A 20,508-nucleotide genomic window follows, 5' to 3' on the forward strand; every position below is an offset into this window, starting at 1 on the left:
TATCTCTGATCCAGAAGATTCTTCTTCAACACTTTCATCACTGATGGGCTCTGGTGTATTTTTCAATTTGGTTACATCTTTCCTACATTTATCACAAATCTTGGCACCACTTGGTATTTGAGGAAATAATCTGGGCATCCATGTTGTGACATTTCTCTTTTTTTTTCTGTCTCTAATAAAATGATTTGACTTCTTCAATGGATTACAACACTGCACTCTTACAGCACTGCACTTTGTACTTGGTTCCATATTTATACAAAAACCACTTATAAACTATCCTTCAATGTATAGATTTACTTGAAAATGAACTATTAAATATAATAGATACAGACTGGTCAACACAGAGGTAACAGTAACAATTGATTTGCACTAAAACCACAGTGCACAATAATGCTGTAGGCACACAAAGCCTTAGAAGGTAACAATGCAGACTACATCATCTCAACAATGGCTCCAGTCTCTGAATTATTGTACAGACATCAAGCCCTATGTATACGGTCCTCTACTGACGTACTACCTTAAAGGTCAGTTCGGTCAAACTAGGGCTGTTAGTGAAAAACAAGAGACCGGAATATTTTTTTTTAACAATGAACCCATCATCATCCCACATTTATATTTTGCCATGTGATTTACAACAGTATGAAGTAGTTATGGAAATATTTTGAAAATTTTCAATTACGTACTTTTGTAAAAAAATTAAATCAAAATATTAATTACCATTTTGAAAAAGGTTATTAGTTAGAAGCCATGTTTTTTGTCTATCACTGGAAAGAGCATGAAAAATGCTGCAAAATGACACCTTTCCCAGTGCTCTAGCTCAATTAGGACAGCTCCTAGGGCAATTTAAAAAAGTCCATTCACACATTTTTGGCCAGTTTTTGAAAATTTTACATGACCATATTTCAGGAATGGTTTGAGGTAAAAAATTGAAATTTGGTATTTTTCTTAGTTTCAGCACCCACTATAAGTATACCAACTTTCAGCAAAATCTAAGAGGGTGGGGTAAAATTTTCATTTAAAGCGTGTTGATTTGACATGGAATGACTCAGCCATGAGTGTAAAAAACAACAGCATCCCAAAACTCCCACAAAATTTGGCAGAAAAAACAACAGAACACCATCGGAGGAATGGAATCTTTCGGACCTTGGCATAGATCCATCCGAATCCAGTGCCGAGGAACAACTAAGGGGGGGGGGGGGGGGGAAGGAAGGGGGGGAGGGAACGTGGGAGAGAGGACAAAGGAGGAAGCTGAAAATCAAAAGAGAGGCAAGGTGGAGCCCAACCGGTAAATCAGGTGGACGACGTCCTTGGTCTGGAAACAGTATAGGAGGGATGAGTGGGAGAGGAACAGATGATGATTGTGTAAGAAACCAGAAACTGGGACCACCAAGCAGAAAAGGGGCATCCCAGCTTCAACCAGGGGACTACGAACAGGGCTAGTAGAAAAGGCACTGGTGGCCAAATGGATACCACGATGGTGGACCGAATCCAGGAGGTGCAGAGTGGAAGGAGCAGCCAAACCATAAACTTGACAACCATAGTCCAAACGAGACAGCACTAAAGCCCGATAAATGCAGAGAAGAGTGGAACGATCTGCGCCCCAAGAGGTGTGGGCAAGGAAGCAAGGGACACTGAGTTTACAGAAACATCCTATCTTCAGAAGTCTGATATGAGGCAGCCAAGAGAGCTTGTTGTCAAAAAGACAACCCAGGAAATGAAACTGTGGGACCACAGGTAATAGTTGTGCATCAAGGTAGAGCTCCAGATTGGGGTGGACCGTAGTACAGCGACAGAAGTGGACCACCCATGATTTTACAGGAGAGAATTGAAACCCGTGTGTGGATCCATGCAGAGGCATGCCGTATAGCACCCTGGAGCTGCTGCTCTGCAAAGTCCATTGAAGAGGAACTAACCTAAATGCAGTAAGCATCCACATACAGAGCAGAGGTGACCAAAGGACTGATGGAGGCCAGTCCACCTATAGCAATGAGGAAAAGAAGTACACTCAGTATGGAACCCATTCTCCTGGGTCCGTGGAGAACTAAAAACAGTACCAACCCAAACCTTGAACGACCGATGGAACAGGAACTGGTGAATAAAAATCTGGGGTGGGGCCCCAAAGACCCCACTCATGAAGTGTAAGTAAGATATGATGGCACCAAGCCGTGTCATAGGCCTTGCGTAGGTCAAAAAATACTGCAACCAAATGGTGGTGCTGGGAAAAAGCCTGCCGAACTGCGGATTCCAAGCAAAATAAGTGATCGATAGCCGACCATCCCTGTCGGAAGCCACACTGGTAAGCAGACAATAGATCCCGAGATTCGAGGACCCAACTGAGCCGACGGGCTACCATCCATTCAAGTAACTTGCAACCAATGTTTGTCAGACTAATTGGCCAATAGCTTTCGACAAACAGGGGATTCTTACCAGGCTTAAGGACTGGAACCACGATGCTATCCCTCCACTGAGAAGGGAAGTCACCCTGGAGCCAAATATGGTTAAGCAACTGGAGAAGATGTCGTTTTGGAGCACTGAGATGTTGAAGCAATTGGTTATGAATGGAGACTGGGCCAGGGGCCTTGTGATGAGAAGAAGAAAGTGTGGAAAGAAGTTCCCATTCAGTAAAAGGTTCATTGTAAGATTCTGACTGACAAGGGGTAAAACATAAGGTGGAAACTTCAGACTGCTGTTTCCGGTGAAGGAAAGCAGCCGGATAGGAGGTTGATGCTGATGCTGTTGCAAAATGGATCACAAGATGTTCCACGAGAATCAACGGGTCCGTGCAAAGGCCATCCAGGAGGGCAAGGCCCGGGAGGGTAGACTGCCAATGGCAACCTTGGAGAGAACGAAGTGTAGTCCATACCTGTGATGGGGGGACTGTAGAAACGAGGGAAGAAACAAAGAGTTCTGAATACACCTGTTTGCTCTGTTTGATTAAGTAACGTGCTTTGGTGCGAAGGCGTTTAAAGGTAATAAGATTGACAGCGGATGGGTGCCTCTTAAGGTGTTGCAAAGCTTGATGGCGATCACGGATGGCAATGGCTGTGCATCACCATGGAACTTGCTGGTGGTGAAATGGTCCAGATGAGCATGGGACAGCAGGGCTAGCAGCGCGAACAAGCGCATCAGACACGTCACGTACGACATCAATACAACCCGACAAAGAGGGAGAAAAAACGACCTGTGCAGTATATAGAGGCCAATCGGCGCATTGGAAAGACCAACATGATAACCTGACCATCGGGGAGCAGGAAGGTAGCAAGAGACTCAATGGGAAATGGTCACTATCACGAAGATCGTCATGTGGCAACCAGTGTAATGAAGGGAGGAGGGAGAGAGAAGAAGAGAAAGATCAATGGCAGAAAAGGTACCATGATTGGCACTGAAACCGGTGGGAGAGCCATCATTAAGAAGGCACAAGTCGTGGTCTGTAAGAAACTGGTCTATGAGAAGACCCCGACTAGACAGAAATGCATTGCTCCACAAGGGATGATGAGCATTAAAATCCCTGAGAAGGAGGAAGGGAGGAGGAAGCTGCTGAATAAGGGCAGTTAAGGCAGCAGGTGTAAGAGTCCTGTCAGGAGGGAGATAAAGACTGCAAACCGTGACCTCACGAGTCCAGGTGGACCCCAACCGCAACTGCTTCCAATGTAGTTTGAAGAGGAATCCACGTGCTAGAACGTCTGTATGGACCAACACACAAACGCAACCAGAGGCCCGCAGGGGGCTGACCCGATTTTGGCAGAAAGTACAGAACCCCAATTTTGGCAGAAAGCACAGAACCCATGGAGGGTCAGTGAGTGATCATCAGTAAAATGAAATCTCTGTAGAACCACACAAGCTGCAGAGTAAAACGAAATAAGGGATTTCAACTCCAGAAGATTACGGTAATATCCATTACAATTCCATTGGATAACCACAGAACGACGATTCAAATAGGGGGTGAACAGGCTAAAGCCAGTCATGCCACCAGGTCATCATCCGTCACCAACAAGGAGGGGTCGACATCCATGAACAGCAGATCAGAGTCAGGTTGCGAAGGTGGGGATGGGACCTCTGGCGATACCAGAGGTTCCTTGTCCCAGGACTTATATTTCTTCTACTGTTCTGTTTGAGATCAAGGAGGGCTACACTGCAAAAGGGAGTCTGCTACAGCAAGATCTGGATCAGAAAGAGAGCAGGCAACCTGGGGGTGCACAGACCGTGGTTCTCGTGGTTGTCATGTGGCAGCAGACCTTTCACCTGGAGGTTGCTGGGAAGGGGGGGGGGGGGGGGGGGTCCCGGGAGGGGTGCCCTTGACCAGCAGACACCAAAGAAGTGGGACACTTCTCCGGCTGGGGAGGTGGAGTGGCACCCGGAGGAGTGTGGGAACTGCAGGGGAGGGGGGGGGGGGGGGGGGTTCGATACTGGGGGGGGGAGGAAGGGGTGAAGATGTACCTGAAGCATAGCTAGACGTCATTGACACAGGATGAAGACGTGCATACTTCTTACGAGCCACAGTGTAGGTTAGACGGCCAAGGGACTTATACTCCTGTATCTTCTTTTCCTTCTTATAAGCTGGGAAATCCGGTGAAAGTGGAGAATGATTGCCATGGCAATTAACACACACACAGGAAGGTGAACACAGGAACTCCCCTCATGGAGTGCATGTTCACAGTCACCACAGAGAGGGGTCTGTGAACAGTGGGAGGACATGTGTCCAAAGCACAAACACTTAAAACATCTCATAGGTGGTGGGATGTATGGCTTCACGTCACATCGATAAACCATAATCTTGACCTTCTCAGGGAGGATATCCCTTCAAAAGCCAGTATAAAGGCACCATTATCAATGCAATTGTCCTTCGGCCCCTTCTGAACACGCCGAACCAAGTGAACACACCGCCATCCTAGATTGTCTCTAAGTTCATCAGTTTGAAGGATGAGGTCCCTGTGAAAAATTACACCTTGAACCATATTCAAAGACTGGTGGGGGCAATGGACCCATGAATAGTGCCAAAATGGTCACAGACACAAAAGGCTGCAGACTGGGTAGCTGCAGCAGTTTTGATGAACAACAAAACCGACCACATCTTGCCCAGTGTGTCCACTTTGCCAAACTTGTCTTCAATGTGCTCCACAAAAAATAAAGGTTTGGTATTGGTGAAAGTATTCCCATTGGTCCTGATGCAAACCAGATAGCGGGGGAAAGGTTTTGCCCCCAGCCGACAAGCCAGACCCTCCTCCCAGGGGTAGCTATGGAAGGGAATGCCGAAAGGCCAGAAGAAGCAGCACTCAAAGAATCAGTTCCATTCAAAGAGATGGCTGTAGAAGAACAGCCCGAGTTCTGGACCTGCCTGCATGTCATTTGCGTAGCGTCTGCCCTGATACCACCCACTCCAATCAGGGGCTCTCCCCACAGGTGCCATCCAGCCACAGCAAGGGCCGTTTGGCACAGCGGCTATTGCCAGGAGTTCTGATGCTCCAGGATCACAAGCAACCACTCCTAGGCTTACATGAGGTGGTCAACGGCTCAGGTATCAGAAGTGTGATCCCTTTGTTTTCAGGGGGCACAACCGAAAGGGTACAGAGCGACCCCACTACATGGGCTGGCTACCGTCCTGGCTATGTGCCCTAACATCAGAAAACGAGGTGGGAGGAAGAGGTGGGAGGAAGAGGTGGGAGGAAGAGGTGGGAGGAAGAGGTGGGAGGAAGAGGTGGGAGGAAGAGGTGGGAGGAAGAGGTGGGAGGAAGAGGTGGGAGGAAGAGGTGGGAGGAAGAGGTGGGAGGAAGAGGTGGGAGGAAGAGGTGGGAGGAAGAGGTGGGAGGAAGAGGTGGGAGGAAGAGGTGGGAGGAAGAGGTGGGAGGAAGAGGTGGGAGGAAGAGGTGGGAGGAAGAGGTGGGAGGAAGAGGTGGGAGGAAGAGGTGGGAGGAAGAGGTGGGAGGAAGAGGTGGGAGGAAGAGGTGGGAGGAAGAGGTGGGAGGAAGAGGTGGGAGGAAGAGGTGGGAGGAAGAGGTGGGAGGAAGAGGTGGGAGGAAGAGGTGGGAGGAAGAGGTGGGAGGAAGAGGTGGGAGGAAGAGGTGGGAGGAAGAGGTGGGAGGAAGAGGTGGGAGGAAGAGGTGGGAGGAAGAGGTGGGAGGAAGAGGTGGGAGGAAGAGGTGGAAGGAATTAGGAGGGCACATGCCAGAGACACTAAGTAAGGTGCTCTTCCCCAAATGGCTCACACTACGGAATAGAAATTTAGTAATGGAGGTCAAACCCCAGAGAGGGACTAGAGAACGCCAAAAGGATGAGAGGAGAGGGCGAAGGGGAAGGAGCAAGGACAGGAAAGGAGGGGAAGGGAAAGGAAATGCAACCCAGGAAAGAAGTAAGGCTGCAATAGCTCAGGGCCCCGTGCTCACCACGCACGTACTCACCAAAGGACCATGAGCCCCCTGGGTGGGGTCCGAGGTAGGTGGTGTGGGAGCAACAGGGAGGGAAGTGCCCCCCACCATCAAGGGGGCAGGTGTAGTCTTCCAGCTCTGAGAGCTGACTGGAACTCGTGGAACTGAGGGGGGCTACAACTGTTCTCATAGCGGCGGCATAAGAGGTGGTCATAGCCACAACAAGTAGGCGCTCAAATTTCCTCTTGGCCTCAGGGTACATCAGTCGGTCCAGGGTCTTGTATTCCACGATTTCCCTTTCTCGCTGTAAAATCCTGCAGTCTAGTGAGCAAGGGAAATGATGCTCTCCGCAGTTGACACAGATGGGAGGCAGGGCACATGGAGTATTGGGATGGGATGAACATCCACAATCTCAATATGTGATGCTGGAAGTACAGCAGGATGACAAATGGCCGAGCTTCCAGCACTTAAAGCACTGCATTGGGGGAGGGATATATGGCTTGACATCACAGTAGGTAGACCAACACCTTGACCTTCTTAGGTAATGTGTCACCCTCAAAGGCCAAGATGAAGGCACCGATGGCAACCTGATTATCCCTCAGACCCCGCTGGACACGCCAGACAAAATGAACTCCTCGTAGCTTTAAGTTGGCGTGCAGCTCATCGTCAGACTGCAAAAGAAGGTCCCTTGGAAAATAATATCCTGGGCCATATTTAAGCTCTTATGAGGTGTGATTTGTTTTTAAGTGCTTTATCTGAAAATTACCTTGAGCAGTTAAACAGAGAATCTACTCGTGGCGATAACATTTTAGATCTTCTGATGACAAACAGACCCAAACTATTTGAAACAGTTAACGCAGAACAGGGAATCTGTGATCATAAAGCGGTTACTGCATCAATGATTTCACCCGTAAATAGAAATATTAAAAAAGGTAGGAAGGTTTTTCTGTTTAGCAAAAGTGACAAAAAGCAGATTTCAGAGTACTTGACGGCTCAACACAAAAGTTTTGTCTCAAGTACAGATAGTGTTGAGGATCAGTGGACAAAGTTCAAAACCATCATACAATATGCATTAGATGAGTATGTGCCAAGCAAGATCGTAAGAGATGGAAAAGAGCCACCATGGTTCAACAACAGAGTTAGAAAACTGGTGTGGAAGCAAAGGGAACTTCACAGCAAACATAAATATAGCCAAAGCCTTGCAGACAAACAAAAATTACGTGAAGCGCAATGTAGCGTGAGGAGGGCTATGAGAGAGGCGTTCAATGAAGTCGAAAGTAAAGTTCTATGTACCGACTTGGCAGAAAATCCTAAGAAATTTTGGTCTTATGTCAAAGCGGTAGGTGGATCAAAACAAAATGTCCAGACACTCTGCGACCAAAATGGTACTTAAGCAGAGGATGACAGACTACAGGCCGAAATACTAAATGACTTTTTCCAAAGCTGTTTCACAGAGGAAGACTGCACTGTAGTTCGTTCTCTAGATTTTCGCACAGATGACAAAATGGTAGATATCGAAATAGACGACAGAGGGATGGAAAAACAATCAAAATTGCTCAAAAGAGGAAAGGCCGCTGGACGTGATGGGATACCAGTTTGATTTTACACAGAGTACGCGAAGGAACTTGCCCCGCTTCTTGCAGCGGTGTACTGTAGGTCTCTAAAAAGAGCATATCATTCCAAAGAATTGGAAAAGGGCACAGGTCATTCCTGTTTTCAAGAAGGGACATCTAACAGATGTGCGGAACTATAAACCTATATCTCTAACGTCAATCAGTAGTAGAATTTTGGAACACGTATTATGTTTGAGTGTAATGACTTTTCTGGAGACTAGAAAGCTACTCTGTAGCAATCAGCATGTGTTTCGAAAAAGATGATCGTGTGAAACCCAGCTCGCACTATTCGTACATGAGACTCAGAGGGCCACAGACACAGGTTTCCAGGTAGATGCCGTGTTTCTTGACTTCTGCAAGGCATTCGATACAGTTTCCCACAGTAGTTTAATGAACAAAGTAAGAGCATATGGACTATCAGACCAACTGTGTGATGGATTGAAGAGTTCCTAGATAACAGAAGGCAGCATGTCATTCTCATTCTCAATGGAGAGAAGTCTCCCAAAGTAAGAGTGATTTCAGGTGTGACGGAGGGGAGTATTGTAGGACCGTTGCTATTCGCAATATACATAAATGACCTTGTGGATAACATCATAAGTTTACTGAGGTTTTTTGCGGATGATGCTGTGGTATATCGAGAGGTTGTAACAATGGAAAATTGTACTGAAATGCAGGAGGATCTGCAGCGAATTGACGCATGGTGCAGGAAATGGCAATTGAATCTCAATGTAGACAAGTGTAATGTGCTGCGAATACACAGAAAGAATGATTCCTTATCATTTAGCTACAATATAGCAGGTCAGCAACTGGAAGCAGTTAATTCCATAAATTATCTAGGAGTACACATTAGGAGTGATTTAAAATGGAATGATCATATAAAGTTGATCGTTGGTAAAGCAGATGCCAGATTGAGATTCATTGGAAGAATCCTAAGGAAATGCAATCCAAAAACAAAGGAAGTAAGTTACAGTACACTTGTTCGCCCACTGCTTGAATACTGCTCACCACTGTGGGTTCCGTACCAGATAGGATTGATAGAAGATATAGAGAAGATCCAACAGAGAGCAGCGTACATCATTACAGGATCATTTCGTAATCGTGAAAGTGTTACGGAGATGATAGATAAACTCCAGTGGAAGACAGCAGAGGTGAAAGTTCCCCAGTCCGCCTTGTTCAAAGCCCATCTGGGCAGACGTCCGTATGCCTGACGCTGGGGCAGTGACAGGAAGATGGGGAAGTGGTCACTACCACAAAGGTCGTCATGTGCTCTCCAGTGGATAGATGGGAGAAGTCCTGGGCTGCAAATTGATAAACCAATGGCCAAGTAACTACCATGAGTCACACTGAAATGTGTGGCGGCCCCAGTATTTAAGAGGCAGAAGTCGAATTGCGTCAGTAAAGTTTCGACATCTCTACCTCAGCCAGTAAGCATGGCACCACCCCACAAGGGGTTATGGCCATTAAAATCGCCTAGAAGCAGGAAAGGTTTATGGAATTGATCAATCAGAGCAGCTAATACATTCAGGGGGTACTGCACCATCTGGAGAAAGACACACATTGCAGACAGTTATTTCCTGTGTTGTCCTTATTCTGACAGCCACAGCTTCAAGAGGGGTTTGAAGGGCGCACATGTTCACTACAGACCAAGTTTAGGACAAACACAAATTCCACCTGACACACTATTGTAGTCGCTACAATTCCTGTAATATCTCTTATAGCTGCAGAGGGCAGGGGTCCGCATTGCTGGGAACCAGTTTTCCTGGAGGGCAATGCAGATACCAGGTGTAAAGCTCAACAGTTGCCGTAGACCAGCCAGGCGGTGGAAAAAACTGCCGCAATTCCACTGGAGGATCATATCGTGAGACTGGGAAGTCATGGAACATTCAATGAGGCAGTTTACACCTCAGAGTCACCTGCTGCCACCAATTTATTGCCTGAGCAGTCTATATCCATTGTGTGTGAGGGTCAGGTGAGATCTAGGGCGTCAGCGGATGCCAAAATCTCCACCCCATCCTCAGCCGCAGAGCTTGTAGGTAGCGGTGGTGTGGGTGCCACCGCAATTTCCTTGGTCTTAGGGGTTTTCTTTTTGGATTTATCTCGCTGCTCCTTGGGTTCCCTGGCTGGGAGTACTTCACTGGCTCAGTCTCTGGGACTGAGGGTGAGCGTGAAGCTGTACAACCAGCTGCTTTTGGGCTCTTCAGCCACTAGTCATCTTTCCCACTAGAAGAAACCTGGGAAGGGAGTTACCTTCCTAACGAGAGAAGCTGAAGACAACTTATGCTTCTCCGCCTTAGAATTGGGGACGGATGGCTCCGATGGTTGGGGGGCTGTTGCTCCCAAAGTAGGTGGTGCAGGAGCAGCAGGGAGGGAAATGCCCCCACCAAGAAGGGGGGCAGGTTTAGTCTTCTGGCTCTGAGAGGTGACTTGGGTTGGCGGAGCTGATGATGCCACAACTGTTGTAGCAGCAGCGTAAGACGATGTCATACGCATAGGATGCAGGCGTTCAAATTTTCTCTTAACCTCAGTGTAGGTCAGTCTGTCCAGGGTCGTGTACTCCATTATTTTCCTTTCTTTCTGGAGAATCCTGCAGTCAGATGGGACATCAATGAACGTTTCGGCATCTGGCGGCATGAGGGGATCTGGTTACCTCAAAGATCATACTAGTAGCCTTTGCTGTGGTTTCTTCTTTTTGTCTTCCACAATTTTTAGCAGTTGAGAATCTTCAGTGGGGTATACCTATTGTGTGTGTAGGAGTGGAGTAAGAAGGCACAACTGGGGAACCTACAATCTGTTGATCCTTCAGCCACTAGTTGGTGTGGGATTGCTCATCTATGGATTTATGGGGATAAGGTTCCAGGAAGAGCCCTGTCACTGGCAGACAACTGAGGACAATCCTGCTTCTCCGGCCAGGGGTTATCGTGGAGGGGTTTCCAAAGATGGCACTGCAGGAACCATGAGAGGACAGGACTTATCGTCCCCATGGTTAAGTTTATTTGCACAATTGCTGGAGGTCAAGAGTTGACGGAGTGAACACACCAGATACTGCCTACTACTTGCCTACAGTAGTAACCAAAGGCCAGTCTCCACAAGTTGGGTCGTATGTAAACCAGGAAGAGGTATGCCTGAAGCACTGGCATTAAAAGCACCACATCAGGGGTGGGAAATATGGCTTCATATCACAGCAGTAAAGCATGACTTTGACCTCCTTTGGAAGCAAATCTGCCTCAAAATGAGGATGAATGCATTGGTGTCAAGCTTTTTGCCTGGCAGGCCTTGAAGTACACAATATACAAATCCAAGTGTTTGCATAGTTCATCTGTTTACAGTATTAGGCACCAGTGAAAATTAATTCCTGTGCCAAATTTAGGATCTTATGGGATATTTCATTAGCACATACATAAAGTTGTTTACAAGACAGTAATGCCCAGGACCGGGTAGGTTTTGTTGTCTTAACTGACATGGAATCACTTCACAATTTGCTAAGAAAAGAAAGTGTGCCAAATACAATTTAATATTCTCCACAAAGAACATTGGCTTAATAGAGAGAAAGGACGCTTCATCTGTTTGGGTATAAATCAGTAAATGTCTGCAAGTCACTTGGCTTTGTTTTCCTCCTATGGCATGGCCAATGGGAAATAGTTCCAAGGATAATGACGACCTGCTCTGAGTTGCAGTCTGACTGAAGAGGCTGCAGGAGCCTCACACTCACCAGCTGATAACTTTGGTCATTTCAGGATGCAAAATATCTGCCATGCTACCACATATTCTTATCATGTGCTCTCCTCACAGGCACCACCCAACCAAAGCAAAGGCTACCTGACATGATGGCCAACGCCCAGAATCCCACTGCCACCAAATTGACAGGCACCTCTCCTTGGCCTGTGCAGGAACGTGACAGCTCAGGTCATCACTAGTGCGATCCTTGTGTGGTCAAGGGACTACCACTGTAAGGGTACCTCACAACCCCTGAGTGGACTAGCCACCACACTGGGTATTGGGCAACATTACCCACTTATTCAGCAAATGAATTTTGAAAAGGTGGAGGGTCAAACCCAAATGTGTGTAGAAAACATAAGTTAATCAAAATATGTGATGTAAAATAAAAGGAGCAAAGTCAGAAAAAACATAATTGCTGTCCAACAAGTAAGCTAGGTTGTCAACAGAGAATCTGGCCCAGAGAGCAAGTTTGAGAAAAGATACAGTCAGAAAATAAAACTCCAACACACAAATGGAAAAAGAACTGCAATGACTTGGGACCCATATTTGCCATCCACATACTCTCAAAAGAGCTGTGGGCCCCTTTGGGCACTGAGATTGACTACCACCTGACAGAAGCTCTGGGTCATATTTTTTTTCATGCTATGGTCTTTTCTTTCATTGGTGGTGATCTCCAAAATTCATCTCAATCAATTGTGGGTGTTGCTTCGCAGGACAAGTACTATTTGTGGAATTATTGCCTTGTCTCCATGAAGAACTATAAATCCGTGTGGTGCTCTTCTTAAAGACCAGAGCAAATTATGCGAACAGATAGGATGTAAACAGTTTTTGATGTTGCTGAGCAACAGCCATACAATGATTTTTAAATGAACACACCACCGCTTGTTTATTTAATTATGACCCAGGTTCCGTCCTTTTATGCCGTTTTCAAGTGATAGCTAAACGCAAAAATTGCATACAGTAAGACCACATAAAATTTCAAAAGATGTAAAATGTCTTAACAATGAACATAAATCAGAGTATAATTACGAAATATTTATTTACAGTTCATGTCATTAACACACACTGCAGGACATGAAACTCAAAATTGGCCATAAATTAAGAAAAATTTTTTTTTTTTTTAATTTATGGCCAATTTTGAGCTTCACATCCTGCAAAATGTGTTAATGACATGAACTGTAAATAAATATTTCATAATCATACTCTGATTTATGTTCATTGTTAAGACATTTTACATCTTTTGAAATTTTATGTGGTCTTACTGTATGCAATTTTTGCTTTAGTCACTTGAAAAGCATAAAAGGCCAAAACCTGGCTCTAAAGTTTGGGGTGTGATGAGATTCAACTTCTCACGACGTTACTCATGAAGAAATACACTGCTGGCCACCGTAAATGCAACACCCTGAAGGAAGCATCCGAATCAAGTGAAATTTACACCATGGGTTTGCAGCGATGAGATATGCAACTGATTAGAATTTCAGCGCAGACGCACACCACGCGCGCCTGTGGCGCCTCCTCATAGCGCCATTTAAGGCTTGGCGATTTCGACGAGTGTACGTTTGGCACGTGTGTTTACCTTGTGGTTGTTTCACAAGACGATCAGTTATGCCTCGGAGACAACAGCGAACATCGTTTGATCAAGTATCCGAGTTCGACAGAGGAAGGATAGTGGCTTACCAAGATTGTCGATTATCATACAGAGAAATCTCTAGTCGTGTTGGATGAAACCAAACAACTGTAATGCGGATATGTGACCGTTGGATGCAGGAGGGTACGACGGACCAACGTGGTCGATCCCATTCACCTCGGTGCACCACTGCACGTGCTGATAGGCAAATTGTGCGCATGGCAGTGACGGATCGCTCAGTGACATCCCGAACCATAGCACAGCACATTGCGTCTGTAACGCATCATCCAGTGTCTGCGCGTACCATTCGACGCCGTTTACAGCAGAGTGGTCTGTCCGCAAGACGTCCATTGCTTCGTCTACCATTGACGCAGAACCACAGACGTCTCCGTCGCCAATGGTGTGATGACAGACGGATGTGGACGGCAGAATGGAATGACGTTGTCTTTACTGACGAGGCACGCTTCTGTCTGCAGCACCACGATGGTCGGATTCGAGTGTGGAGACACTGTGGAGAGAGGATGCTGGACAGCTGCATTATGCACTGCCACACTGGTCTTGCACCGGGTATTATGGTATGGGGCGGTATTGGATATTACTCTCGCACGCCTCTAGTACGCATTGACGGTACTTTAAATAGCCGGTGCTACATATCCGAGGTGCTGGAGCTAGTTGTCCTTCCTTACCTTCAGGGCTCGGCTACAGCCATATTTCAATAGGATAATGCGGGACCACACGTGGCAAGCATTTCCAAAGGTTCTTCGTCAATAACCAGATTGAATTGCTTCCCTGGCCGGCTCGCTCTCCGGATCTTTCGCCGATATAAAACATGTGGTCCATGGTTGCTCAACGAGTGACCCAGATTACATCCCCAGCTGCCACACCAGATGATCTTTGGCAACGCGTGGAAGCTGCCTGAGCTGCTGTACCCCAGGAACACATCCAACGTCTCTCAATGCCGAGACGTGTGGCAGCGGTGATCTCCAACAATAGCGGCTACTCTGGCTACTGATTCTGGCAGGAACCACATGTCACAGACGTCTGTAAATGTAATCATTTGATACTTGGTCAACATGTTACCTACAAAATAAATTTTGTTGTGCTACCTCTTGTCTTTCTTGGTGTTGCATTTACAGTGGCCAGCAGTGTAGTTCATGTGCAAACGGCACGATGCCATTGTCCAACAGGTACACTATTTCGACAAGCGCTTACAGTGTCATCATCAGGTGTGCTGACTGATTGCCTAGGAGCTGGCACAGAGCTTTGATCTCCTCCTCCTTCCCTCTGACCCTGCACTCTAAACATGGTCATATATAAAGCATTCTTATGAATATTCTCAATTTTGCACCAACTGTTAAATCCTCACCTATCACAGACATCATCAGCACAGTTGAACATGCAGCTCCACAACTTCCACCTGAAGCAGTTAAAAAAAGTGTGTTGTGAAACATGTCACACTGTCACATGAACTAAACCTAAAACCAAATATATATAGCAGGGAGAGGGCGGCCATAAGGGAATTGGATCACTTTGAGAAGATGCAGGGCCTGCTAGAAGTTTGTGCATATCAGAAGGTTGACACTGATCCTACAAGTAGGGTGGAGAGGAAGACCATTGAACTACTGAGATAATCTTGCTTGCCAGACAAAGGTGCCCAAGACTGACTTTTGAAGGTCTACAAAGACAGGGTGCCTTTACACCCCATTGTTGAAATATTAATGCCCTGATGTACTCACTAAATACCTGAAGGATGTGCTTAGTCCATACATCTGAAAAATCCACGTCATATTCTTAACTAACAAGCGGATTTTGATAGGCATCTTAATAACTTTAGGCTTAGTGATTCTGACATCCTTGTGAGGTTTGATGGAAGAATGGACGGATAGGCAGATGGATTTAAAAATGTTGGGCGCTAAATAGTGTGGTCATCAGTGCCCTTTCACAAGGTCGTAATACTGGTGAGTGAGTAGTTATTCTTTTTAAAACAAAAGACATATGCCATATAACTATAGCTACAGTAATAAAAAAAAATTTCACTCAACCTCCAGCAATCTATTCATACCATTGTCACTTATTACAAGAATTAATAAAACAGTGGAAGGCAGTATGACAGCCGGTTGATCACCGAAATAATGCAAAGAGCCAACAACTCAAAAACACATTAAAACTTCTATTCACTTAAACTGGGCAGGAGTCCTGACACGACACAATTTTCTTGCTATTGTTTCATTGTCTCCTTCTTCGAGCACCTTTACAAGAATCTTTGGAACTTAGTGACTAGAAATTTGACAGAGAGAGCCAATCTTTTTTAGCATCTCTTTATGTTGACACTTTCTTTTCGATGGAGCTACTACAAGCACGTGGAAGGACAAGCTATGGAAAGTCCACTTTTACTAGCTGTCTCCAACATGTATATCGATTTCAAAGAGGAAGCCCTAGAACCAGCCACATGGAAACCTACCTGTTTCTTCCAGTATGTTGATGACACCATCATATGTCCACATGAAAGAGACAAGCTGAACAATTTCCTCATACACCTCAATTCCATACACTACAAAATCAATTTTACCATGGAAGTCAAAACAGATTGACTGCTCCTCTTTCTGGATACCCCGGTAGCGAGAAAAACAGATGGCACATTTGGCCACAGCATGTACCAAATGAAGACACACTGATCTATACTTAGCAGACAGCTGCCACCACCAGGCAAAGAGGAACAGCAGGCTCAAAACATTAGTATATAGACCTCGCACCCTCTCTAAAAATGTAACGTCTGAGGATGGTGCACTGGAAAAATGGCTAAACGGAACTGTAAATTCAGAAAGCTCTACATTTTACACCCACTGTACAAACAGTGGAAACTGAAGAGGAACTTCAGGAGGACTCTGTGGTTGCATTTGTTCCATTTCATGGTGCATTAGCTGGAAAGATTGGACAAATTCTTCGAAAACACGAGGTGAAGACTGTCTTCTGCCCAATATATAAAACACAGACACTGTTTTGTAGTGTCAAGGATGATCTAAGTATACGTAAATCCGGGGTCTATCAGATCTCCTGTCACTGTGGTATGATTTACATGTGTCACACTGTGCATGCTGTCAAAGATCGTTGCAGAGAACACCAACAGCATAACAGACTGCAACAGCCTAACAGGTTGACAACTGTGGAACATTGCCTTTTGGAACTACATACCAGCATTCTGACACAGACATCTAACTTCTGGGACTGCGTTGTTAAAGAGGCGTCTGAGATTTGAGCACGGGAACTGCTAATCAGTTATGATACTATATCCTTAGTAAGGCCAGGGAATCCACACTGAGACGAATTAAGAAGAGGAAAAATATCACACAACTGACAGGCTTCAAAGACAGGCAAAGCAAAGGAGACACACCACCGGCACACATCCCTGGGCACAAACCTCTGATGGAGCATTGACAGTGGGAGAAAGAGATGCTGGAAGCCTGCCTGTGCCAGGTTGGGGACTGCATACACAACACCAGATTGGGTCAGAGGGGGAAGGAGAGGATGGAGTAGGGGAGTGGGGAAATAAGCCCTGCACCAACTCCTAGGCAATCAGTTCTCAACACCACCTGATGATGGCTACACCGTCACTTGCCAAAATGTTGTGCCCACCGGACACTGACATCCGGCCATCAGTTTCGTCAATATGGGATGTTATCACCCAAGTGCCCTCCTTATTTTACCATAACACACCCTCACCAAGGACTCCATTTCAGAGTCTTTCATATCTTTGAGTGCTAGTAAACATTTCTTGTCACATGAACAAAATAGATATATTAGAATTTGTCACTCAGAATTGCTACACCAGAGCAAAACAATACTGAAGCTCTATTTGGAAAAAAATGATAAGCCTTATCTCAAAGTTAACAAGATTAGAAAAACATGTATGTCATTATTTTTTGAGCCCTTGCAGCTAACAGCCTAGGTGAAAGCAGATAACCAGCAGTTATAATATGGCAAAAGATTTTTGTGGTGAAAGAGTTAATTCAGCAGTCATACAAAGCAAAACATGACAGCAGCAAGAAAATAGTCTTTTGAATTGCAACAACAGGACACTGTATACTGAAGAAAACTTCTGAAGATTTACAACTGAGAAAGTTGGCACATCATAGACATAACACTACTTCATTAGTGGCTGGGCAATCTGCTCATTCAGATTAACACTTATGAACAGCAGTTACAAAATGCACTGGCACTCACAGCCTCATTCGGTATAAGTAAAGAAGTATTTGAAAGAAATGTGAAGGGTTGACACAGAAGTAATTTAAAAGCTACAGAAGTGAGCAACAAGAAAATCAGCATTGCAAAGTAATCAGTACTATTATTAATTCATCTTCTCACAAAAAACAGTCGCTTTTTATATTTAATCTGCAACACAAAATATTCGATTTTTATGACAAGTTGGAGTTTGCAGTGATTCCCACCAGAACAGATTAGAACTTGTTCTGAAAATACTCCACCTTTTCCCACCAAACAGCGATTGTCCTATTTATGTACTTTACGTCCTTTTCAGTACAATTTTATATGTATCCCATGCACTAACAGTAATGTTGTAGAGTCCAATCTCTTCTGTAATCAAACAGCTATTTCCAAGCATTCTGTCAATAAAAGAATGCCTGCCATTTGCTCTACAATCTTTTTCCCTCAGAGTTTTGCTGCCTGTGGCTCCCATCAGTATCTCAAATTTTTCACTGACTTCTCAACACATGTCCTATAAACCTGCCTGTTGTTCTGGTCAGTGTTTCCCCACACACTCCTTTCCTTACAGATTCTGCAAGGAACTTCCTCATTTCATATTCATCTGCTTAATCTGTAGCATCCCTCTGTAGCACTACATCTCAAATGTTATAACTGTCTCCTTTCCTTACACAGCCCGTGAAATGGAAATGATCATATGGTATTATGGTCCGAGTGACATTGGAGGTTGTACAGCAGCCTGGAACAGTCTTTCTACTGGACATCACTTCAGCAACTTGCATGTCCAATGAAGATGAGATGAATGATTAGGGCAATGCAAACTACCAGTCCCAAGCGAAGCAAATCTCCGATCTGGCCAGGAATCAAACTGTAATCCTGCAATCTAGAGAGAGCGATGCCAAACACTAGCTGCTGAAATGACAGCATAAATTTAACTACTTCCTGTAACATAACTTCTCTCAGGGCTCAAGTAGTTCATCATTAGTTATCTTGATACACAATACACTTTTAATAAATCCTCCAGTAAACTTACACAAAAAACAGAGGAGTGGGAGGAGACATGAAAGATCTTCACTTTAGGTTTGCTCTGTCCTGTTGATGCTCATCAGCTGTCTGGCTACTTTAAGTGACCCATCACAATTTCCTCTCCTGTGCCCACCTATTCATTTCAGAGCAGCAAATACACCCAATTCTGCCAAGTGCCCTACAAAATGCACTCATGAAGGAATAATACACAATACAGTGACTTCAGTTGGCCTGAGATTTTGACGATGCAGCTGAATAGGATTAAGATCACTCCAAGGTAATGGTCTGCTTGTTAATATAAGTGAAGTAATGGACATGAGTTAAATCACTCATCTGTAAGATGTCTACCACAACCTAATCTTAAAAATCAAGTACAGAAGGAATGCTTCCCATAAACATCTTCAGCTTTCACAATTTCTTAATTTTTTTTTTTTTTTTTCCACTCATGGTCTTACAGTCAGGTTTTGAGCATACACAGTTTTTGGTAAGCCACGGTTTTTTTCTTGTCACTAATGAAATCTCCTCGAAGATATCAAAACATTTTTATCATATGGGCATGAAACATGATTTACATCATTCCCATCACCTCTCAATGATACAACAAAATTCCTGAATTTTTTAATAACCATTTATTCTGTTCAACATGTATTATGTCTGCTGCTAAATCTAATACTTTATAGACTCAGTCATTAATGAACAATGACCATTTTGTGCCTAACGATAAATTTGTGTCTGGCTGGGACTAAGATTTTTCGGCTTTTGAGAGCATCACAACATATATCACTGAAACTGATTCAACTGATAAGAAACACAACACAAACAGTAATGGATCCATCACACTGCCAAGAGCATGCTTCAAATTGCATTTGTGCCCATGAAAGGCTTTCGGTCCACAAAAATGTGCTGTGTCTCAAAAAGCTAGTTAGATGTTCCACATGAATATATTTTCCTATTTTTATGAAGGCTGCTGTGGCACTGAATCTAAAGTTTTTCAAATATCTAGAAAGGCTGAATCTTTCTGGTGACTTCTATCCACATAATTTAGGATATATATCATGTGAATAATGCAACGTAGGTATTAAGGAAGTACTGTGTATTCAAAATTCACACTAGTTACCGCAGGGAAGATTATATGTTTGAGAAAGATAATAATGCAGCAACACAAAAATCACTGCAAAATAAAAAGAACACTATTGTTTCCACTTCTAAACGGTTCTTTGGGAACATAAATATGTGGATTACCACTGTTGATTCAGTTGGCAATAAGGTACTCACTTTCCGGAAGAACACGCCTGAAACAAAAAATGAAACAATTATGTAAAAAATTATACATTGTCAAATAGAAAGTATGGCACTATAACGCTAAATATCACAACATGATCTATTTGATTGTATTTATTTATAATATCCATCCTATCAAACACAGTACTTTAAAATATGAATATAATAGAGGGAAATATTCCACGTGGGAAAAATATATCTAAAAAGAAAGATGATGAAACTTACCAAACAAAAGCGCTGGCAGGTCGATAGACACACAAACAAACACAAACATACACACAAAATTCTAGCTTTCGCAACCAATGGTTGCCTCGTCAGGAAAGAGGGAAGGAGAAGGAAAGACAAAAGGATATGGGTTTTGAGGGAGAGGGTAAGGAGTCATTCCAATCCCGGGAGCGGAAAGACTTACCTTAGGGGGAAAAAAGGACAGGTATACACTCGCGCACACACACACATATCCATCCACACATACACAGACACAAGCAGACATTTGTAAAGGCAAAGAGTTTGGGCAGAGATGTCAGTCGGGGCGGATGTACAGAGGCAAAGATGAAGTTGAAAGACAGGTGAGGTATGAGCGGCGGCAAATTGAAATTAGAAATTAGCGGAGATTGAGGCCTGGCGGATAGCGAGAAGAAAGGATATGCTGAAGGGCAAGTTCCCA

The 20,508-nt window shown here is 44.6% G+C and overlaps 1 protein-coding gene across 2 annotated transcripts in view; it reads right to left on the reverse strand.

The window, feature by feature from the left end:
* The window catches only part of LOC124795102 (acylphosphatase-2-like), a 66,823-nt gene that overhangs the window by 36,841 nt on the left and 9,474 nt on the right, over positions 1 to 20,508 (reverse strand). For both annotated transcript variants that reach the window (XM_047258947.1, XM_047258948.1), the window contains exon 2: positions 19,839 to 19,855. In XM_047258947.1, the coding sequence (XP_047114903.1) occupies positions 19,839 to 19,855 (17 nt within the window). The remainder of the gene's footprint in view (positions 1 to 19,838; positions 19,856 to 20,508) is intronic.

The sequence above is a fragment of the Schistocerca piceifrons genome, chromosome 4, assembly GCF_021461385.2.
Source record: "Schistocerca piceifrons isolate TAMUIC-IGC-003096 chromosome 4, iqSchPice1.1, whole genome shotgun sequence".
NCBI classification, from domain to species: Eukaryota; Metazoa; Arthropoda; class Insecta; order Orthoptera; family Acrididae; genus Schistocerca; species Schistocerca piceifrons.